This window comes from Balaenoptera ricei, chromosome 14 (assembly GCF_028023285.1).
Source record: "Balaenoptera ricei isolate mBalRic1 chromosome 14, mBalRic1.hap2, whole genome shotgun sequence".
Taxonomy (NCBI): domain Eukaryota; kingdom Metazoa; phylum Chordata; class Mammalia; order Artiodactyla; family Balaenopteridae; genus Balaenoptera; species Balaenoptera ricei.
Window position 1 is genome coordinate 66,277,364 of NC_082652.1, and position 17,890 is coordinate 66,295,253.

At 39.1% G+C, this 17,890-nt stretch overlaps 1 protein-coding gene across 2 annotated transcripts in view; it reads right to left on the reverse strand.

The window, feature by feature from the left end:
• Window positions 1-17,890, reverse strand: part of EPG5 (ectopic P-granules 5 autophagy tethering factor) — a 137,225-nt gene that overhangs the window by 36,053 nt on the left and 83,282 nt on the right. For both annotated transcript variants that reach the window (XM_059895727.1, XM_059895728.1), the window contains exons 28-31: window positions 13,527-13,669; window positions 12,196-12,352; window positions 2,767-2,961; window positions 1,517-1,730 (exon numbers count right to left, since the gene is read on the reverse strand). In XM_059895727.1, coding sequence (XP_059751710.1) covers window positions 1,517-1,730; window positions 2,767-2,961; window positions 12,196-12,352; window positions 13,527-13,669 — 709 coding nt within the window. The remainder of the gene's footprint in view (window positions 1-1,516; window positions 1,731-2,766; window positions 2,962-12,195; window positions 12,353-13,526; window positions 13,670-17,890) is intronic.

Genomic DNA, 17,890 nt, shown 5'->3' on the forward strand with positions numbered 1-17,890 from the left:
ACTGACTTCCCAGAGGACAGGAATTATACGCCCTCAGGTCCTTTCCCCCCAGAGGTGGCACAAAGATCAACTAGGACAACAGTGGCTCATAGGGGCTGGTCTGAGGGGAAGGATGATGAAGTCAGCTGCACTAGTGGGTGGGAGGTACCTAGGGGACAGTGAAGGGTCTGTGTCCCAATAGCTACTGCGGTCTGGATCTTAGGGCAGAGACCTGGAACACAGCTACAGGTGTGGAGTCATGCACGCCTAGAAGATGTCAGTGAAGCCAGGGAAAATTGCAGTGGGCTCACCCAGGGCAAATCAGATGAGCAAAGGATGAAGCCCTGGGAACACCGATACGGTGGCCAGGGAGGGATGGAAACCAGGAGGCTGGAGGTTATGGAATCTGACAGAGGCAGTACTGTTTTCTTAAGCCTGTAACTGAATTACTTTTCCTGGGAAATAAAAATTTCCTGCTAAATCCAAGTCAATGGTTGCCTATATAAATAATTTACAATCTCTTTAGAAGGTTTCAGGGAAAAAACCCACAATATATGCTTAACCAGTTTTGAAAATTTAGGGCAAAACTTAGCTATGCAAATGTGCATTAAAAATTATACAAGTACATTTCCCTACCACCATTCTCCACGCACCCTGCAACTTGCCTCTGTAGGAAACAATGAACGTTTTGTAGTGCTTTGAAAATGAGACCATACATTTCAGTATTCTTCAGGTAGTCCAATACAAAGATCATTAACTTATTCATTATACTATTTCTATGATGTAACACAAAGACTTGACATAAAGCAAAATTTAGTTTTCCATTACATCTATAAACAGTATGAAGTTTACATGAAAAAAAGTAAATACTATCTCATTTTTCAAATTTCAATAAAATTCCTGCCTAGTGAAATTCCAAAAATAAAAAAGCCTACACTCTTTATTTCTCCTCTGATCTCCAACACTCTGATGGAAAACTGCAGGAGGGGGACAGAAACAGTGGGAATTTGGAAAATTTAATGCTGCTCTCTTTCTCTTGGATAATATAAATACAGTGTATCATTATACAGGGATAAAATTCATTTGCAAAAAACAAGAGTCAAAAAATTAGGGGGGAAAAAGACTAAATTTATCCACCATTTTGGAACTATAGAGAAACCAACCAGCATATTAAGCATACTGTAAAGGAGCAACTTCCTCCTCTTCCCAAATCTACAGTCACCAGAGTAAGCAGGCCCACCCCAGTTCAGGACAGCTGCAAAGTCGAGGTAAAAAGGTGGGTGCACGACTCCAACCCCAATGTCTAAGAGCTGTCTTGCCCAATTAGGGCCCATTCTGACATTTAGGACAATAACTGACCATTTTTACAGACAGCAACCTTTTGAGCATTGTTCATTGAGCACTTTGGGTGAAGATTAGTGATTCTAAACTCCTGCATACTTGCATTATTTTTACATTTTTGGATGACATCTGTAGAATGGTAAATGTCATATTAAACATTCACTGTGATCTAATCAGTCACAATTAAGGCACTTACTTTGCATCAGCAGCCTCAGAATGTCACTGTACTGGTCAGGGAACTGGTAGAGAAGAAGGTAAGTCCAGTGCTTACAGAAAAGATTAAATGGCATCAAAATATCTTCATCTGGTTCAAGGCCCCAGGCAGTAAGTGCCAAATGAATGGACTCCAGAAGCCTGGTACGATCAGACAGAGGAGGTTTAGTGGCGTTTAACCATTGCTTAAGATCGAACTAAAAAGAAAAGGAAATAAGAAGCAGTTTTATTTATACTAGAAAATTAATTGAAATAGAGAAAATTATGTGCAAATTTAGTTTGAAAGTCAAAGCTTACCTAGCATTTAGCTTTTTATAAAGATTGAAACAAAAATTTATATACTTAAAAGAATCTAGGCAGTTCAGTAACTGATGGTACCATTATGCCTCCATCTATACTTCAGTCTCTGGGATTGCAGAGGCAGTTTTCTCAGCCCTGCATGCTTTTTTGCAATTTAAAAATCTTGTTGTTAAGTTTTCCCTACAACACAAGGATCAGAACTTCGTAGTTCTTCTTCACTGGTCATAGTGCCACAAACAAGCGGCCACTTTATGGAACTATCTCCATCTAATGGCCATGTTTCAAAGAGTGCATCAGTTAGTGAAAATTCAGAGTATTGATATCACCTTCCAGAATCCCAAACTATAAAACATGGTCTCCCCCATTACAAACTGAGATCAGTCTCCAGGTCCTAAAAAATGCCCAGGTTTTATGACTCACAGATGTCAGAGAAGTACGACTGAAGGCAAAATAGCTAAGGCTCTGAAATTCTCAACTGGTTAAGTAAATTCATTGCCTTGGTCTGAGTTAATATTCTATTAGGAATAAAACAAAGGAAATTTGCTTAGATTGGGCTTATTCTAAATATGAGACACTCTGACATATTACAACTCAATTATCAAACACAATTAAGGCATACATTCAAAAGAAGGATGTACTAAATTATTACTATGAATATTTCAAAACTGTATGAAGTTTTTGAAGAGAGTTTGGGAATGGGAACTGGTCCTTTTTATACTACATGAGTAAGACTGTCCTATATAACAGAATCAGCGCCCCCAGAAGCAGCAGCTCTGGGATGCTATTTGAAGATGATATCAAATGTGAAAATGGCCTGTCAGTCTCCAGTCCACCTGGAGACAGAGCTCCGAGGGCCGTGCATTTCTGTGGAGCTGGGAAACAACAGCAGTATCTACATTTCAATGACAACAGCAGGACTGAATGACAGCTCACCTTGGTCAGCAGCATGAAAATCATATCACTGTTGTCCTCACTCAGAAACTTCACCACTTTCTCATACAGCTGTATGAACTCCGCAGGCGTAGCGTTGGGAGTAAAGAAAGGAGACAAGAGAGAGCAGAGCCTTCTGTTCTTCAGAATGGTCTGAAGAACTTTTCTGCATTCTGATTTAGTGCCACTTATAAACACCTTGAAAGAATTAAAAAGGGAGAATGTCATTAAATTCTCCCCTCCCCAACTTTTACTTAAGCACCCAAGTTTTAAGGAATAGTACATAAGGCAAATAGAATTTTTTCTAAATGAGAATATGAAACAATCAAAAGAAATCTAAAATCAACATCGATAAACCTGTCACTTCCAATGTAAGTGATATTAAAAATTCTGGATAATCCATTCATTTCATTTGGACACACCAAAGAAAATGTTTAAAAGATTAAAATATTGGGATAATCTGAATCTGGAAATTTGCAATGTACCCACCATGATTGCTAAGTATTCAAAGTGATTCTGCATTACGTCAAGAAAAAAAACTTCTACGTTACACATTTTATTGAGATGTGCTTTTAATACTTTTAAAAAGCTAATTTTCACAACTAATATACACACAAGATAACCTCACCTTCTTGTAACTTGGTTCTAATGTTTAAAAGTAGTAGAATATAAGTGAATATTTAAATAATCTCAGAGTCAGGAAAGCTTTCATGAGCTTGACCAGAGGCAGAAATAATAAAGGACAAGACTGATAGATTTGAATATATAAAAATTTTTACTTCAATACGGCAAAAAGCATCATAAAATTAAAGAAAAATGACAAAGTAGAAAAATTATACCACATTCCAGATACCAGGTTACCAGTCTGAGGAGCTCTTTCAAAACAATCAAAAAACAAGAAACTCTCCAGCAGAAAACATGCAAAGGACAATACCAGAAAAATCACACAAAAAAATTATTAAACAGCCAATAATCATCTGAAAAGTCAGGCAACTGAACAAGTACTTAAAGAAATACAACTTAAAATAATCACAAAGTACCACTTCCCCTATTAGATTAGCAAGACTTATAAAGAATGATCATTCCTAATGTTAGTTCTAATGTGGAGAATAATAAACTCAAACCCTGCTATTATAATGTAAATAGGTACAAACTTCCCAGGAGGACAGTATAATAATATACATCAAACGCTAATCCTTTTGACATAGCAATCATACTTCTAGGAAATTATCCTAGGAAAAACAGCACAATAATTTCACAAAGATATGTAAGAATATTTAGCTCAGGCTTACCGTAGCAAAACAAACAACCTACCTAAATATTCATCCAGAGGGCACTGGCTCAATACATTACAATATATCTATACCATGGAACACTATATATTAAATACCATGATATAGGTCTGTATTTATTATCAAGAATAATGTCTAAAACATGTGTTTGAATGAAAAAAGCAGGTTATAAAACAGCATGTGCTAGTTATTAACTGTGTATTTTTACATATACACACATAAACTAATAGACATAGATACACAAGACAAACTATAATGAAATGTTAGCTATGTAACCAATATCTCCAGGAGATGAGGATTGTGAGAAATGTTTCTTCTTTATACTTTTTTTTTTTTTACATCTTTATTGGAGTGTAATTGCTTTACAGTGTTTTGTTAGTTTCTGCTGTATAACAAAGTGAATCAGCTATATACATACGTAAACCCCCATACCCCCTCCCTCTTGCATCTCCCTCCCACCCTCCCTATCCCACCCCTGTAGGTGGTCGCAAAGCACAGAGCTGTTCTCCCTGTGCTATGTAGCTGCTTCCCACTAGCTACCTATTTTACATTTGGTAGTGTATATATGCCAATGCTACTCTCTCACTTGGTCCCAGCTTACCATTCTCCCTCCCCGTGTCCTCAAGTCCATTCTCTATGCCTGTGTCTTTATTCCTGTCCTGCCCTTAGGTTCATCAGAACCATTTTTTTTTTAAGATTCCATATATATGTGTTAGCATATGGTATTTGTTTTTCTCTTTCTGACTTCACTCTGTATGACAGACTCTAGGTCCATCCACCTCACTACAAATGACTCAATTTCGTTTCTTTTTATGGCTGAGTAATATTCCACTGTATATATGTGCCACAGCTTCTTTATCCATTCATCTGTCAATGGATGCTTAGGTTGCTTCCATGTGCTGGCTATTGTAAATAGTGCTGCGATGAACATTGTGGCACATGACTCTTTGAAATATGGTTTTCTCAGGGTATACGCCCAGTAGTGGGATTGCTGGGTCATACGGTAGTTCTATTTTTAGTCTTTTAAGGACGCTCTATACTGTTCTCCATAGTGGCTGTATCAATTTACATTCCCACCAACAGTGCAAGAGGGTTCCCTTTTCTCCATACCCTCTCCAGCATTTACTGTTTGTAGATTTTTTGATGGTGGCCATTGTGACTGCTGTGAGGTGATACCTCATGGTTGTTTTGATTTGCATTTCTCTACTGATTAGTGATGTTGAGCATCTTTTCATGTGTTTGTTGGCAATCTGTATATCTTCTTTGGAGAAATCTCTCTTTAGGTCCTCTGCCCATTTTTGGATTGGGTTGGGTTTTTTTTTGATATTGAGCTGCATGTATATTTTGGAGATTAATCCTTTGTCAGTTGCTTCGTTTGCAAATATTTTCTCCCATTCTGAGGGTTGTCTTTTCGTTTTTATGGTTTCCTTTGTTGTCTAAAAGCTTTTAAGTTTCATTAGGTCCCATTTGTTTATTTTTGTTTTTATTTCCATTTCTCTAGGAGCTGGGTCAAAAAGGATCTTGCTGTGATTTATGTCATAGAGTGTCCTACCTATGTTTTACTCTAAGAGTTTGATACTATCTGGCCTTACATTTAGGTCTTTAATCCATTTTGAGTTTATTTTTGTGTATGGTGTTAGGAAGTGTTCCAATTTCATTCTTTTACATGTAGCTGTCCTGTTTTCCCAGCACCACGTATTGAAGAGGCTGTCTTTTCTCCATTGTATACTCTTGCCTCCTTTATCAAAGATAAGGTGATCATATGTGTCTGGGTTTAACTCTGGGCTTTCTATCCTGTTCCACTGATCTATATTTCTGTTTTTGTGCCAGTACCATACTGTCTTGATTACTGTAGCTTTGTACTATAGTCTGAAGTCAGGGAGCCTGATTCCTCCAGCTCCATTTTTCTTTCTCAAGATTGCTTTGGCTATTCGGGTCTTTTGTGTTTCCATACAAATTGTGAAATTTTTTGTTCTAGTTCTGTGAAAAATGCCATTGGTAGTTTGATAGGGATTGCACTGAATCTGCAGATTGCTTTGGGTACTACAGTCATTTTCACAATGTTGATTCTTCTAATTCAAGAACATAGTATATCTCTCCATCTGTTTATATCATCTTTAATTTCTTCCATCAGTGTCTTATAGTTCTCTGCATAAAGGTCTTTTGTCTCCTTAGGTAGGTTTATTCCTAGGTATTTTATTCTTTTTGTTGCAATAGTAAATGGGAGTGTTTCCATAATTTCTCATTCAGATTTTTCATCATTAGTGTATAGGAATCAAAGGGATTTCTGTGCATTAATTTTGTATCCTGCTACTCTACCAAATTCATTGATTAGCTCTAGCAGTTTTCTGGTAGCATCTTTAGGATTCTCTATGTATAGTATCATGTCATCTGCAAACAGTGACACCTTTACTTCTTCTTTTCTGATTTGGATTCCTTTTATTTATTTTTCTTCTCTGATTGCTGTGGCTAACACTTCCCAAACTATGTTGAATAATAATGGTGAGAGTGGGCAACCTTATCTTGTTCTTGATTTTAGAGGAAATGTTTTCAGTTTTTCACCATTAAGAACGATGTTGGCTGTGGGTTTGTCCTATATGGTCTTTATATGTTGAGGTAGGTTCTCTCTATGCCTACTTTCTGAAGAGTTTTTATCATAAATGGGTGTTGAATTTTGTCAAAAGCTTTTTCTGCATCTATTGAGATGATCATATGGTTTTTATCCTTCAATTTGTTAATATGGTGTATCACATTGATTGATTTGCATATATTGAAGAATCCTTGCATTCCTGGGATAAACCCCACTTGATCATGGTGTATCATCCTTTTAATGTGCTGTTGGATTCTGTTTGCTAGTATTTTGTTGAGGATTTCTACACCTATGTTCAGAGATATTGACCTGTAGTTTTCTTTTTTTGTGACATCTTTGTCTGGTTTTGGTATCAGAGTGATGGTGGTCTTGTAGAATGAGTTTGGGAGTGTTCCTCCCTCTGTTATATTCTGGAAGAGTTTGAGAAGGATAGGCATTAGCTCTTCTCTAAATGTTTGAAAGAATTCGTCTGTGAAGTCATCTGGTCCTGGGCTTTTGTTAGTTGGAAGATTTTTAATCACAGTTTCAATTTCAGTGCTTGTGATTGGTCTGCTTATATTTTCTATTTCTTCCTGGTTCAGTCTCAGAAGGTTGTGCTTTTCTAAGAAATTGTCCATTTCTTCCAGGTTGTCCATTTTATTGGCATAGAGTTGCTTGTAGTAGTCTCTTAGGATGCTTTGTATTTCTGCAGTGTCTGTTGTAACTTCTCCTTTTTCATTTCTAATTTTATTGATTTGAGTCCTCTCCCTCTTTTTCTTGATGAGTCTGGCTAATGGTTTATCAATTTTGTTTATCTTCTGAAAGAACCAGCTTTTAGTTTTATTGATCTTTGCTACTGTTTCCTTCATTTGTTTTTCATTTATTTCTGATCTGATCTTCATGATTTCTTTCCTTCTGCTAACTTCGGGGTTTTTTGGTTCTTCTTTCTCTAACTGCTTTAGGTGTAAGGTTAGGTTGTTTGAGATTTTTCTTGTGTCTTGAGGTAGGACTGTATTGCTATAAACTTCCCTCTTAGAACTGCTTTTGCTGCATCCCATAGGTTTTAGGTCATCGTGTTTTCATTGTCATTTGTCTCTAGGTAATTTATGATTTCCTCTTTGATTTCTTCAGTGATCACTTGGTTATTTAGTAGCATATTGTTTAGCCTCCCTGTCTTTGTATTTTTTACAGTTTTTTTCCTGTAATTGATATCTAGTCTCAGAGCGTCGTGGTCGGAAAAGATACCTGATACGATTTCAATTTTCTTAAATTTACCAAGGCTTCATTTGTGACCCAAGATATGGTCTATCCTGGAGAACGTTCCATGAGCACTTGAGAAGAAAGTGTATTCTGTTGTTTTTGGATGGAATGTCCTACAAATATCAATTAGGTCCATCTTGTTTAATGTGTCACTTCAAGTTTGTGTTTCCTTATTTATTTTCATTTTGGATGATCTGTCCATCGGTGAAAGTGGGGTGTTAAAGTCCCCTACTATGATTGTGTTACTGTCAATTTCCCCTTTTATGGCTGTTAGCATTTGCCTTATGTATTGAGGTGCTCCTATGTTGGGTGCATAAATATTTACAATTGTTATATCTTCTTCTTGGATTGATCCCTTGATCATTATGTAATGTCCTTCTTTGTCTCTTGCAATAGTCTTTATTTTAAAGTCTATTTTGTCTGATATGAGAATTGCTACTCAGCTTTCTTTTGATTTCCATTTGCATAGAATATCTTTTTCCATCCCCTCACTTTCAGTCTGTATGTGTCCCTAGGTCTGAAGTGGGTGTCTTGTAGACAGCATATGTACAGGTCTTGTTTTTGTATCCATTCATACAGTATAGTCTTTGGTTGGAGCATTTAATCCACTTACATTTAAGGTAATTAGCGAGATGTCTGTTCCTATTACCATTTTCTTAATTGTTTTGGGTTTGTTTTTGTAGGCCTTTTCTTTCTCTTGTGTTTCCTGCCTAGAGAAGTTCCTTTACCATTTGTTGTAAAGCTGGTTTGGTGGTGCTGAATTCTCTTAGCTTTTGCTTGTCTGTAAAGGTTTTAATTTCTCCATCGAATCTGAATGAGATCTTTGCTGGGTAGAGTAATCTTGGTTGTAGGTTTTTCCCTTTCATCACTTTAAATATGTCCTGCCACTCCCTTCTGGCTTGCAGAGTTTCTGCTGAAAGATCTGCTGTTAACCTTATGGGGATTCCTTTGTATGTTATTTGTTGCTTTTCCCTTGCTGCATTTAATATTTTTTCTTTGTATTTAATTTTTGATAGTTTGATTAATATGTGTCTCAGCGTGTTTCTCTTTAGGTTTATCCAGTATGGTACTCTCTGTGCTTCCTGGACTTCATTGACTATTTCCTTTCCCATGTTAGGGAAGTTTTCAACTATAATCTCTTCAAATATTTTCTCAGACCCTTTCTTTTTCTCTTCTTCTTCTGGGACCCCTATAATTCAAATGTTGGTGCGTTTAATGTTGTCCCAGAGGTCTCTGAGACTGTCCTCAACTCTTTTCATTCTTTTTTCTTTATTCTGTTCCCTGGCAGTTATTTCCACCATTTTATCTTCCAGCTCACTTATCTGTTCTTCTGCCTCAGTTATTCTGTTATTGACTCCTTCTAGAGTATTTTTAATTTCAGTAATTGTGTTGTTCATCACTGTTTGTTTGCTCTTTAGTTCTTCTAGGTCCTTGTTAAGTGTTTCTTGTATTTTCTCCATTCTGTTTCCAAGATTTTGGATCACCTTTACTATCATTACTCTGAATTCTTTTTCAGGTAGGTTGCCTATTTCATCTTCATTTATTTGGTCTTGTAGGTTTTTACCTTGCTCCTTCGTCTGTAACATTTTTTTGTTGTTTCATTTTTTTTTTTTTGATGGGTGGTGCTGTATTCCTGTCTTACTGGTTGTTTGGCCTGAGACGTCCAGTACTGGAGTTTGCAGGCAGTTGGATAGAGCTGGGTCTTGGTGCTGAGATGAGGACCTCCGCGAGGTCTCACCCCGATTGATATTCCCTGAAGTCTGAGGTTCTCTGTTAGTCCAGTGGTTTGGACTTGGAGCTCCCACCACAGGCGCTCAGGCCTGACCTCCAGCCTGGGAACCAAGATCCCACAAGCTTCGTGGAGCAGTAAAAGAGAAAAAAGAAAAAAAGGAGCAGTACAATATCAAAGAATAAAAAACAAGCAGAATTAGAAAGACAAAAATTATATTAGGAAAAATAAAACTATAACTGAAACAACTGCAACAAGGTAAAATAAAACCACAACAGAAAAAAGAAAAAAAAACTAAAAAAAAAAAAGGGCGGGGGGCGGGGGGGGAGGGGGGAACAAGCCAAAGGAGAGAACAATAACAAAGTTTAAAGAGTAAAAGTAGAAAAATAAAAGATTTATTAGGAAAAATAAAAATATAAAAGAATTAACAACAATGAATCAACAAGGTAAAACAGAACCCCAATCTAAAAGAGGAAAAAAGGAAAAAAAAAAAAAGCCTTGGCTATGGGCGCAGAGTTTAGGCAGGGTGGAATTTAGGCAGGGGTGGGGTTTAGGGTGGGGTGGGACCTAGGCTGGTGGGAGGTGACGTTTGAGCATGGGGTGGGGCCTAGGCTCAGGATCCATGCAGCCAGAAAAGGCCTTGGGGGTGGGGCCTAGGCGGGGCGACGTTCAAGCGTGGGGCGGGGCCTCTGCTTAGGACCTGCGCAGAAGGGGAGAGGCAGCACGTGGAAAGGAGGGCCTCTGGAGTGTGGAGTTCCGGAGTTTGTAGGTAGGGCCCTGGGTTGAGGGTGTGTGGGTGGGGTTTAGGCCCATCGCGTTGGAGGGGGTCTCTGAGTGTAGAGGTGGGGCCCTGGGTGGGGGTGTGTGGGTGGGGTTTAGGCCCATCGCGTTGGAGGGGGTCTCTGAGTGTAGAGGTGGGGCCCTGGGTGGGGGTGTGTGGGTGGGGTTTAGGCCCATCGCGTTGGAGGGGGTCTCTGAGTGTAGAGGTGGGGCCCTGGGTGAGGGTGTGTGGGTGGGGTTTAGGCCCAGCGCGTTGGAGGGGGTCTCTGAGTGTAGAGGTGGGGCCCTGGGTGGGGGTGTAGGGGCGGGGCTTGGGTTCTGCGCAGCAGGAGGGAGGCTCTGAGGGCAGAGGATTAGGCCCAGGAGCCCAACAGGCTTCCCGGTGCCTAAGTGGACAGGGAAGGCACTGGCCCCGTTCCCTTCTGTTCCTTCATGCCCCTCCCCCACCATCTTCCCCAGGGTCTTCCCCGTCGCCGCTGGACCCCTAACCGTGGGTGGGTCCCCCTGGGTGTAGGAACTCCTTCCCTCCCCCAGCCACCCCTCAGGGATGCCGGTCCCGGAGGTCTGGCCTTTACTTTTGCTCCCCCTTCCCTCCCTCCCACTCCCTCAGGACCCGTGTGGCTGGAGGGGGCCTAGGTGAGCAAAAGATCAGGCCGGGTGTCTCAGCAGGTTCCTGGGGGCCCAAGTGGGCAGGGGAAACCTGGCCACGCTCCCTTTTGATCCTCTGCCCTCCCAATCATTCCCCAATTCCCCCCTTTCCCTTCCCCCAGCCACTCCTCAGGGGCACCACTCCCGTCCCACCTCCACTTCTCCTCCCCCTGCACTCCCCCCACACCCCACGTCCTGCCCAGTCGCTGGAGGTTCCTCCCGTCCCCTTAGGCGTCCATGGTCCCCCTCTGGTGCCTGGTAGGTGCCCTAGTTGTGAGGAGACGCAAATTCCGCATCCTCCTAGAACATCATCTTGACTCCGCCCCCTCTTTACACTTTTTATGCTGTCTGTATTGCTTACAATAAGCACTCAACAATTTTATAATCAGGCAAAAATCTATTCTAAAACATCTATTTTAATATCTGCTCAGTATCACCTCCCTAAAAGTATCCAATAAATAGGTACTTATTTAATTGAATTTGGGTGAGAGTACCTGATTAATTAGTATTTATATGTTTTCCAGCAAGTGGCATTTCTTGCTTTTATGACACATTTCATAAATCTGTATGGATACAATGCCCCTGCCCTTGTTAAATATCCATATATTTAACAATAAGTCAAATAAGTAAATAAATGGTGACTAGCAACTGGGAGGCAGCGATGGACAGGTGGAGCAAGCACAGAATGTTGAGTCAGACGACCTGGGGTCCCTCTCAGCTCCAGCACTCACCAGCTGTATTCCTTAGGCAAGTCACTTAATCTTTTAGAGACCAGTTTTCTCATCTTTAAGATGGGAATGCTATCAATCACACAGAGTCACTGTGAGGGTGAAATAAAATAATGAATCAAAAAGAATTTTATAAACAATAAAGAGCTTTGGTAATACCACTGTTAACACAGCATAAGATAGAATCTGATGTCTCCCCAGAGACTTACATATATTAATAATTTAATATCTCTTGTATGAAAAGCAGAATTCCATATCAACAATTCCAACGACATCTTGAGAAGTCAGCAATTCAAAGGGGCTTCTGACTTAGGTAAGACTCTGAACCTATAATATAAGTGTGGAGTCAACCCTGACTGTATGTAATGAGGACACTGTAGGGACTCATCATATGTAAATAAGGCTAAAAACACAGGATAACCTTACCTGTCCCAAGATCTCAATGCATGAAGTAAAGAACTGCCTTGTGGGAGGATGACGCTGGGTCTCATCGCTGACGTAATCCACAACAGTAAAGAAGAGGCTGATGCCAACCTTCTGAACCCCAGGGGTGGGGTGCGACTGGTAGGCATTCACTAAGGCCCTGTGGGAAAATGTAGGTAAGGCTATTGGTCTACAGTAAAAGAATCCAGACCCACAGTGTTTCCCTGATACTCTACATTTCTCAGGCAATATTCTTAAGAGTCCTCAGAGCCCCATATGAATGTCACTTTAGAAATATTTCACGGGATAGCTTCCAACTTGACCCAACAACTTTTCAATACACAGAAGTGATTTTATGTCCTCCTGGGGGGAAAAAATTCAGCCTTTATTAACATTAAATATTTTCATAATTGTATGTAATTCATAATTTGTTACTCAATTTCACGTATTATAATATAAATACATATTTTTAAACACAAGAACCTTGATTTCCCTAAATTTTAAAATCCAAAATACTGACTTAGGTTGAAGAAAAAGATTTTTGTATAGAACAAGATCCTAGAATAAAAGATATCTCTTCTAATTCTCACTCTGTTTTGAGTTTCTTTCCTAGTAAAAGAAACATCAACCTCTTGTTCACCTTATCTCCTCCTCCTTCTCAGACCCCCACCCCCAATCCAACCCACAAAAGGTCTCAATTCCCCTGTCCACACCACCATCCTAATCTACTGGGCGATTCACTGCTGGTACTAGAACATGCAGTCACCTCTGTAGTAAAAGGCAGAGTCAACCTCCCCTTTCCCAGGTAATGTCCTGGTGGCTTTGGGAAGAAAAAGGAGAGCTCTAAGAGAAACCACAATAGTCAAACGCAAGTTGGCAACTACACCTGAGAGCCCTAGTTCCCCTGAGCAATTCCACTGCCAACTTTGCTCAGTGATGACATCACTGGGTAAATGTGACTTTAATACAAAATTTAAGCACTAAGTCTCTCCGTGATTGAATTCTAATACAATGTATCACCTCCTAATTCAAGGGTCAGCAAAATTATTCTACAAAGGGCCAGATAATAAATATTTTATGCTTTATGGGCTATAAATTGTCACTACACTCAATTCTGCCATTGTAGCATAAAAGCCATACACATTAGGTAAATAAATGGGCATGGCTATGTCACAATAAAACTTTACTTATAAAAATAGATGGCAGGTCAGATTTGGCCCAAAGGCCACTGATCCCTGTACTAATTAGTGGGTGACTGGTGGCTATAGCAGCATGTATGATTACTGTCAGTAATAACAAATAGTATTTTAAATTATAATGCCCTCAAAACTTACGTAATCAAGTTTTCGGCATGCACAGCGGCTTCCACAATATTAAGTGATGGTGGTTTAGCAGCTTCTGCTTGCAACTGCTTCACTTCTTTTCGCAAAACATGAAGCTGTTGGCTTATTGCTTCATTCTTATGCAAACCTTCAAACTAACAAAAATTGAAGTGGTCAACAGACTTATTTGCCCCTACAGCTTTCTAGATATTTTATTACAAATATCCTGGGTATTTGATAAAGAGAATATTATTACAACTAATATTGTAACTCAAAACTCTCAGTTGAACCTGAGAAGGATGGGGGAAAAAAACGTCAAAAACCTATACGAGAATCTCAGGCTTTTCATGAAGAATCAAACTTGAATTAGTTCATTGCTGGTTCAGATCCTTTTGTAGGCTATGTTCTAAATCACTCATGCTTCAATGCTCCAATTCTCATCAAAAATAAACTCAGTGTCTCCCACCACTGGGGCTTCTCTTGAAGCACATCAAGCCCCCCTCTGTTGGCCATCCCTCCCCATAACCATAACCCCTCTCTGTTCTCCCAATCCAGAAGCACATATAATTTGACTCAAGACACTGTGGCTGCACGTTTCATCTGCACCAAACATAAAAAGAAGATGATACAAATCTGTTAATAAAACAACTGCCATTTTGAAAGGAAGAAAAGATATATACTTATAAAAGAAACACCAAAAATAAGATAAAATACAAGAAGTGCCCAAACCAGTTGCGTGCCTAGGAAAGCGCAACTGACTAATTCAGTGGTTCCTAAAAGCCGGTCTTTGATAAAATTTTTATTGGTTCTCAGTAAAGATGTGAAAAATAAGAAGAATTTGAGCTTTTTTTAAAAAAAAACTAAATTTATTTCAATTTTTTTAAAACTATACTTTATTTAAGATTATGTCTTTCCTATTTGAGGGGGTTGTTAATATCCCTTTCTCTAATTAATTGATGGTGACCTATACGATAACTGCTTTGTATGTACATTTTTAATGTCCTTTTTTGCCTGTGGACAGATACAGAGAATATCCTAGGCCCAGGTTGCAACAAAATGTGGCAGTTGTGGGGGACAGGACAGAGGGACAGCCAAGAGGAGCTCAACCAAGGAGGGGGTCAGGGCTGAAGAGGGCAGTGTAATCAGACTGGGGAGCAGGGGGGCCTGTCTTAGAGATACCTTTAATGCAGGTTAGGGAATTTGGGCTTATCTTGCAGGCATGGCAGGAAATGCTGAAGAGACAAGAACATTTAGAAAGCAGGAATTTTAAATCCTACATTCTCTTCACATAGTCTTCCCCAATCACTTGGGTGAGCAGTAGAGTCTACATTTTCTTTTATATGCACCTGCCCAAACCCAGACCTCAGCCACCAATGCAGTGATTACAGGTATCCTTTGTTTATAAATAACGTAATTACTTAATTTACAAACTTGCTCAAATGAATCCCTTATATCCCTGCCAGAGTTATTTTCATAAATTCCAGATCAAAAGCTCCTGAAGGGCAATGGTCCTGCTTGTTTTGCTTTACACAGCAGCCCAGTGCAGCACAACTCTGATAGATGGCATGTTGAGCCCCTACTTTTATGATCATGATAATAACTTTCTTCCACAAAACTCACCAATGTTGTGCTAAAAATCTTTATAAAACTTCTTGTTTTAAAGAAATAATAAGCTGTTACTACGAATCGAAAGGCATAAAAGATGGTTAGCATTTTTTAGCAATAAAGTATTGTTTAATTTTAAAAAAACGGCATAAAAGTGAATATCCAAGAGCATATAATGTTAACAACAATTACTTCAATTTTTACTACTGGAGAAACAAAAGATTTTAAAAAAGTAAATTACTTCCATTAAACCACATAATGAATCAATACAAATATTTTATTTCAAATCTTTCAAATAACAGGCCAATGTTTAATAGCCCAAAATGTGCTCAGGAGTATGTGCAGGCAGCTTTTTTGCCCAATATGTCATCAAGTACAGTTAAACTGGGTCTTTGAGAGTCACAGCCCTTGGCTGACCTGGAGAGAAAGCATCAAAGAGAGGAAAAGAGAAAATCTGAGAGGAGGAAGGAAGACAGTAAGAATGAAGGGAAGTGGAAAGACAATGGGTAATAAAAAAGAGAGGCTCACTTGACTGGGAAATGCAGAGAGAAAAGACTAAAATCACTTTGTAACTTGAACTTTAAAACTGCCACCCCATGTTGTAGAAACTACTTATGCTGAAGAATAAAAGAAAATCAACTAGTTTAGGAAAGTTTAAACTTTCTCACAAAAAAAAACCAAAATTATCATAATTTCCTAGTCTACTTATTTTTGTTCATTGTTCCTACCACTGTTAAAAGTTTTCTTTTCTTACTTGAGGGGAGGTGAGAGAGATTGAATGACTACCAGCTCATAATTACAAGAAGCTGTAGACAATAGAACAAAGCAGCATGCTGGAAGCCCGTCCCCTTGAGTCACTATAAGTAGACAAAGAAATACAAAAGTTGCACAAAGCATGTGCTTCAGTAAGCTGTTAAAATAATGTGAGGCCCTCAGTGGGTCTTTTCCATCTTTCATTTCTAGGAATGAGCAAATTTTTCACATGATAATAAATCAGTCCTGGGTCCAGCAAACATGCCCCACAATACCAAAGAACAACAAAAGGAACCCTATTATAAATCACCCCATATCCTCAGGGAATATCACCAAATTATTAGAGGCTTCTGTTAGGAGAGGCGACCACAGAAGAGGCACGTCTCACTTCCCAGAAAATATCTTTGGCTTTTGTATACCCAAAACAAGCTACACATAGTTCAAACATTTGCAGATGGCTGGAAATTTCCAGGGCTTTCCCTCACAGAAAAATTCTACTAAGCAATAAGATATTTTCATGATATAATTTGAAATCTTTACAAAAGAGCCATTGAAATTTATATTTAAAATACGCTTAACATGTTTTAATTTTAGAACTTAAAATTCACACTTGAAATATAAAATTATTTTCCATGAAGTTGATTTTAAAAATTCATCCAATTCAGGAATTCTCTAATCACTGAAAAAGAAGCACTCCTATCACACTAACTCAGAAAGAAACGGGTACACATGTTAATTCAAATGAGATTTGACCATCATGATCAGCTACTTTTCAAAAATCAGAGCTGAAACAGCCAAAGCAAATGGCCTGGCCATTTCCCAATACTGAATGGAAAAGCACAACTCTTGAATTGAAATAGATGCGGGCTTGAATTCCAACTGAGCCACTTACTAGCTGTGTGAGTTTGACAAGTCTCTGAGTCTCTCTGAACCTGCTTTCTCTTCCTCATTCTGTGAAGCTAAATGAAAAACGTAAGCAAAGCCCCTAGCAGATTACCTGGAACGTGAGAGTGCCCAAGCAAGGGGTAAGAAATACTCTGAACAGGGCTGAGAAATAAAGTAATGCACTGAAGTATGACCAGCCTTACTGTTTTCCAAGATCGAATGCCCGGGAGACACTTATATTAGAGTAAAAAGGTAAGTGGAGCAGTGTGTGGTATTTAAGTCAGGATTTTGTATGGAAAGCGTTAAACTGGCCAATTAAGCATTAAATTGGCCAAAGGTAAGCAGGATCAAAAATGATTGCCAATTTCTAGTAGGAAAAAGTTCCAACTTCCATGTCTTCCACAGCCAGATAATATCTTCAGGGAGATCATTATGAAGGGTATGTATCCATCATTCATTCCTTCAAACACATCCATTCTGTGACACTGACTGTGTGAAGCACTGACAACATAAACATGAAAAAGACAAGATCCTGACCCTCAGGTAACTCAAAATCTGTTAAAGGCTACAGAACTAATCCTAACACAAAACAAGCTGTAATACAGTCTAACAAGTGGTGTGCTTGTGGCTCTCACTGACTGATTCGGGGGTGTTAAAGGGTACCTATCATGTGCCAAGAGCCATTCTAGGTGGTACTGGTAATACAGATGAATAAGGACAGGAGCTCGATTCCCAAAGAGGTTACAGTCTGGTAGGAAAAATAGCAGGTAACTACAACAGCATTCATGCTCAAGCTGCGATAAGAGGAGGGGATATCTCAGTCTGACTAGAGGAGTCAAGAAGACCTCAAGAAAAGATGCTGCCTGAACCAAGGAATGAAGGGATGAGCAGAAGCTCAGAAATGAGTGGGGGAGAACAAATAACAGCATCTGCTAAGAACAAAGGCATGTCATGTTTGCAGAACAGAAAAGGTCTAAATTGCTAGAAAATAGAAGGTTTGGAGAGTGGAAGAGAGGGTAAATGATGTTGCCAGAAAAAGATTAAGAACAGATTATGGAGGGTCCTAAGAGACATACTCCTTTTAGATACTAGAGAACCAACGTGGGATTTTAGCCCGGAAATGTGATCAGATT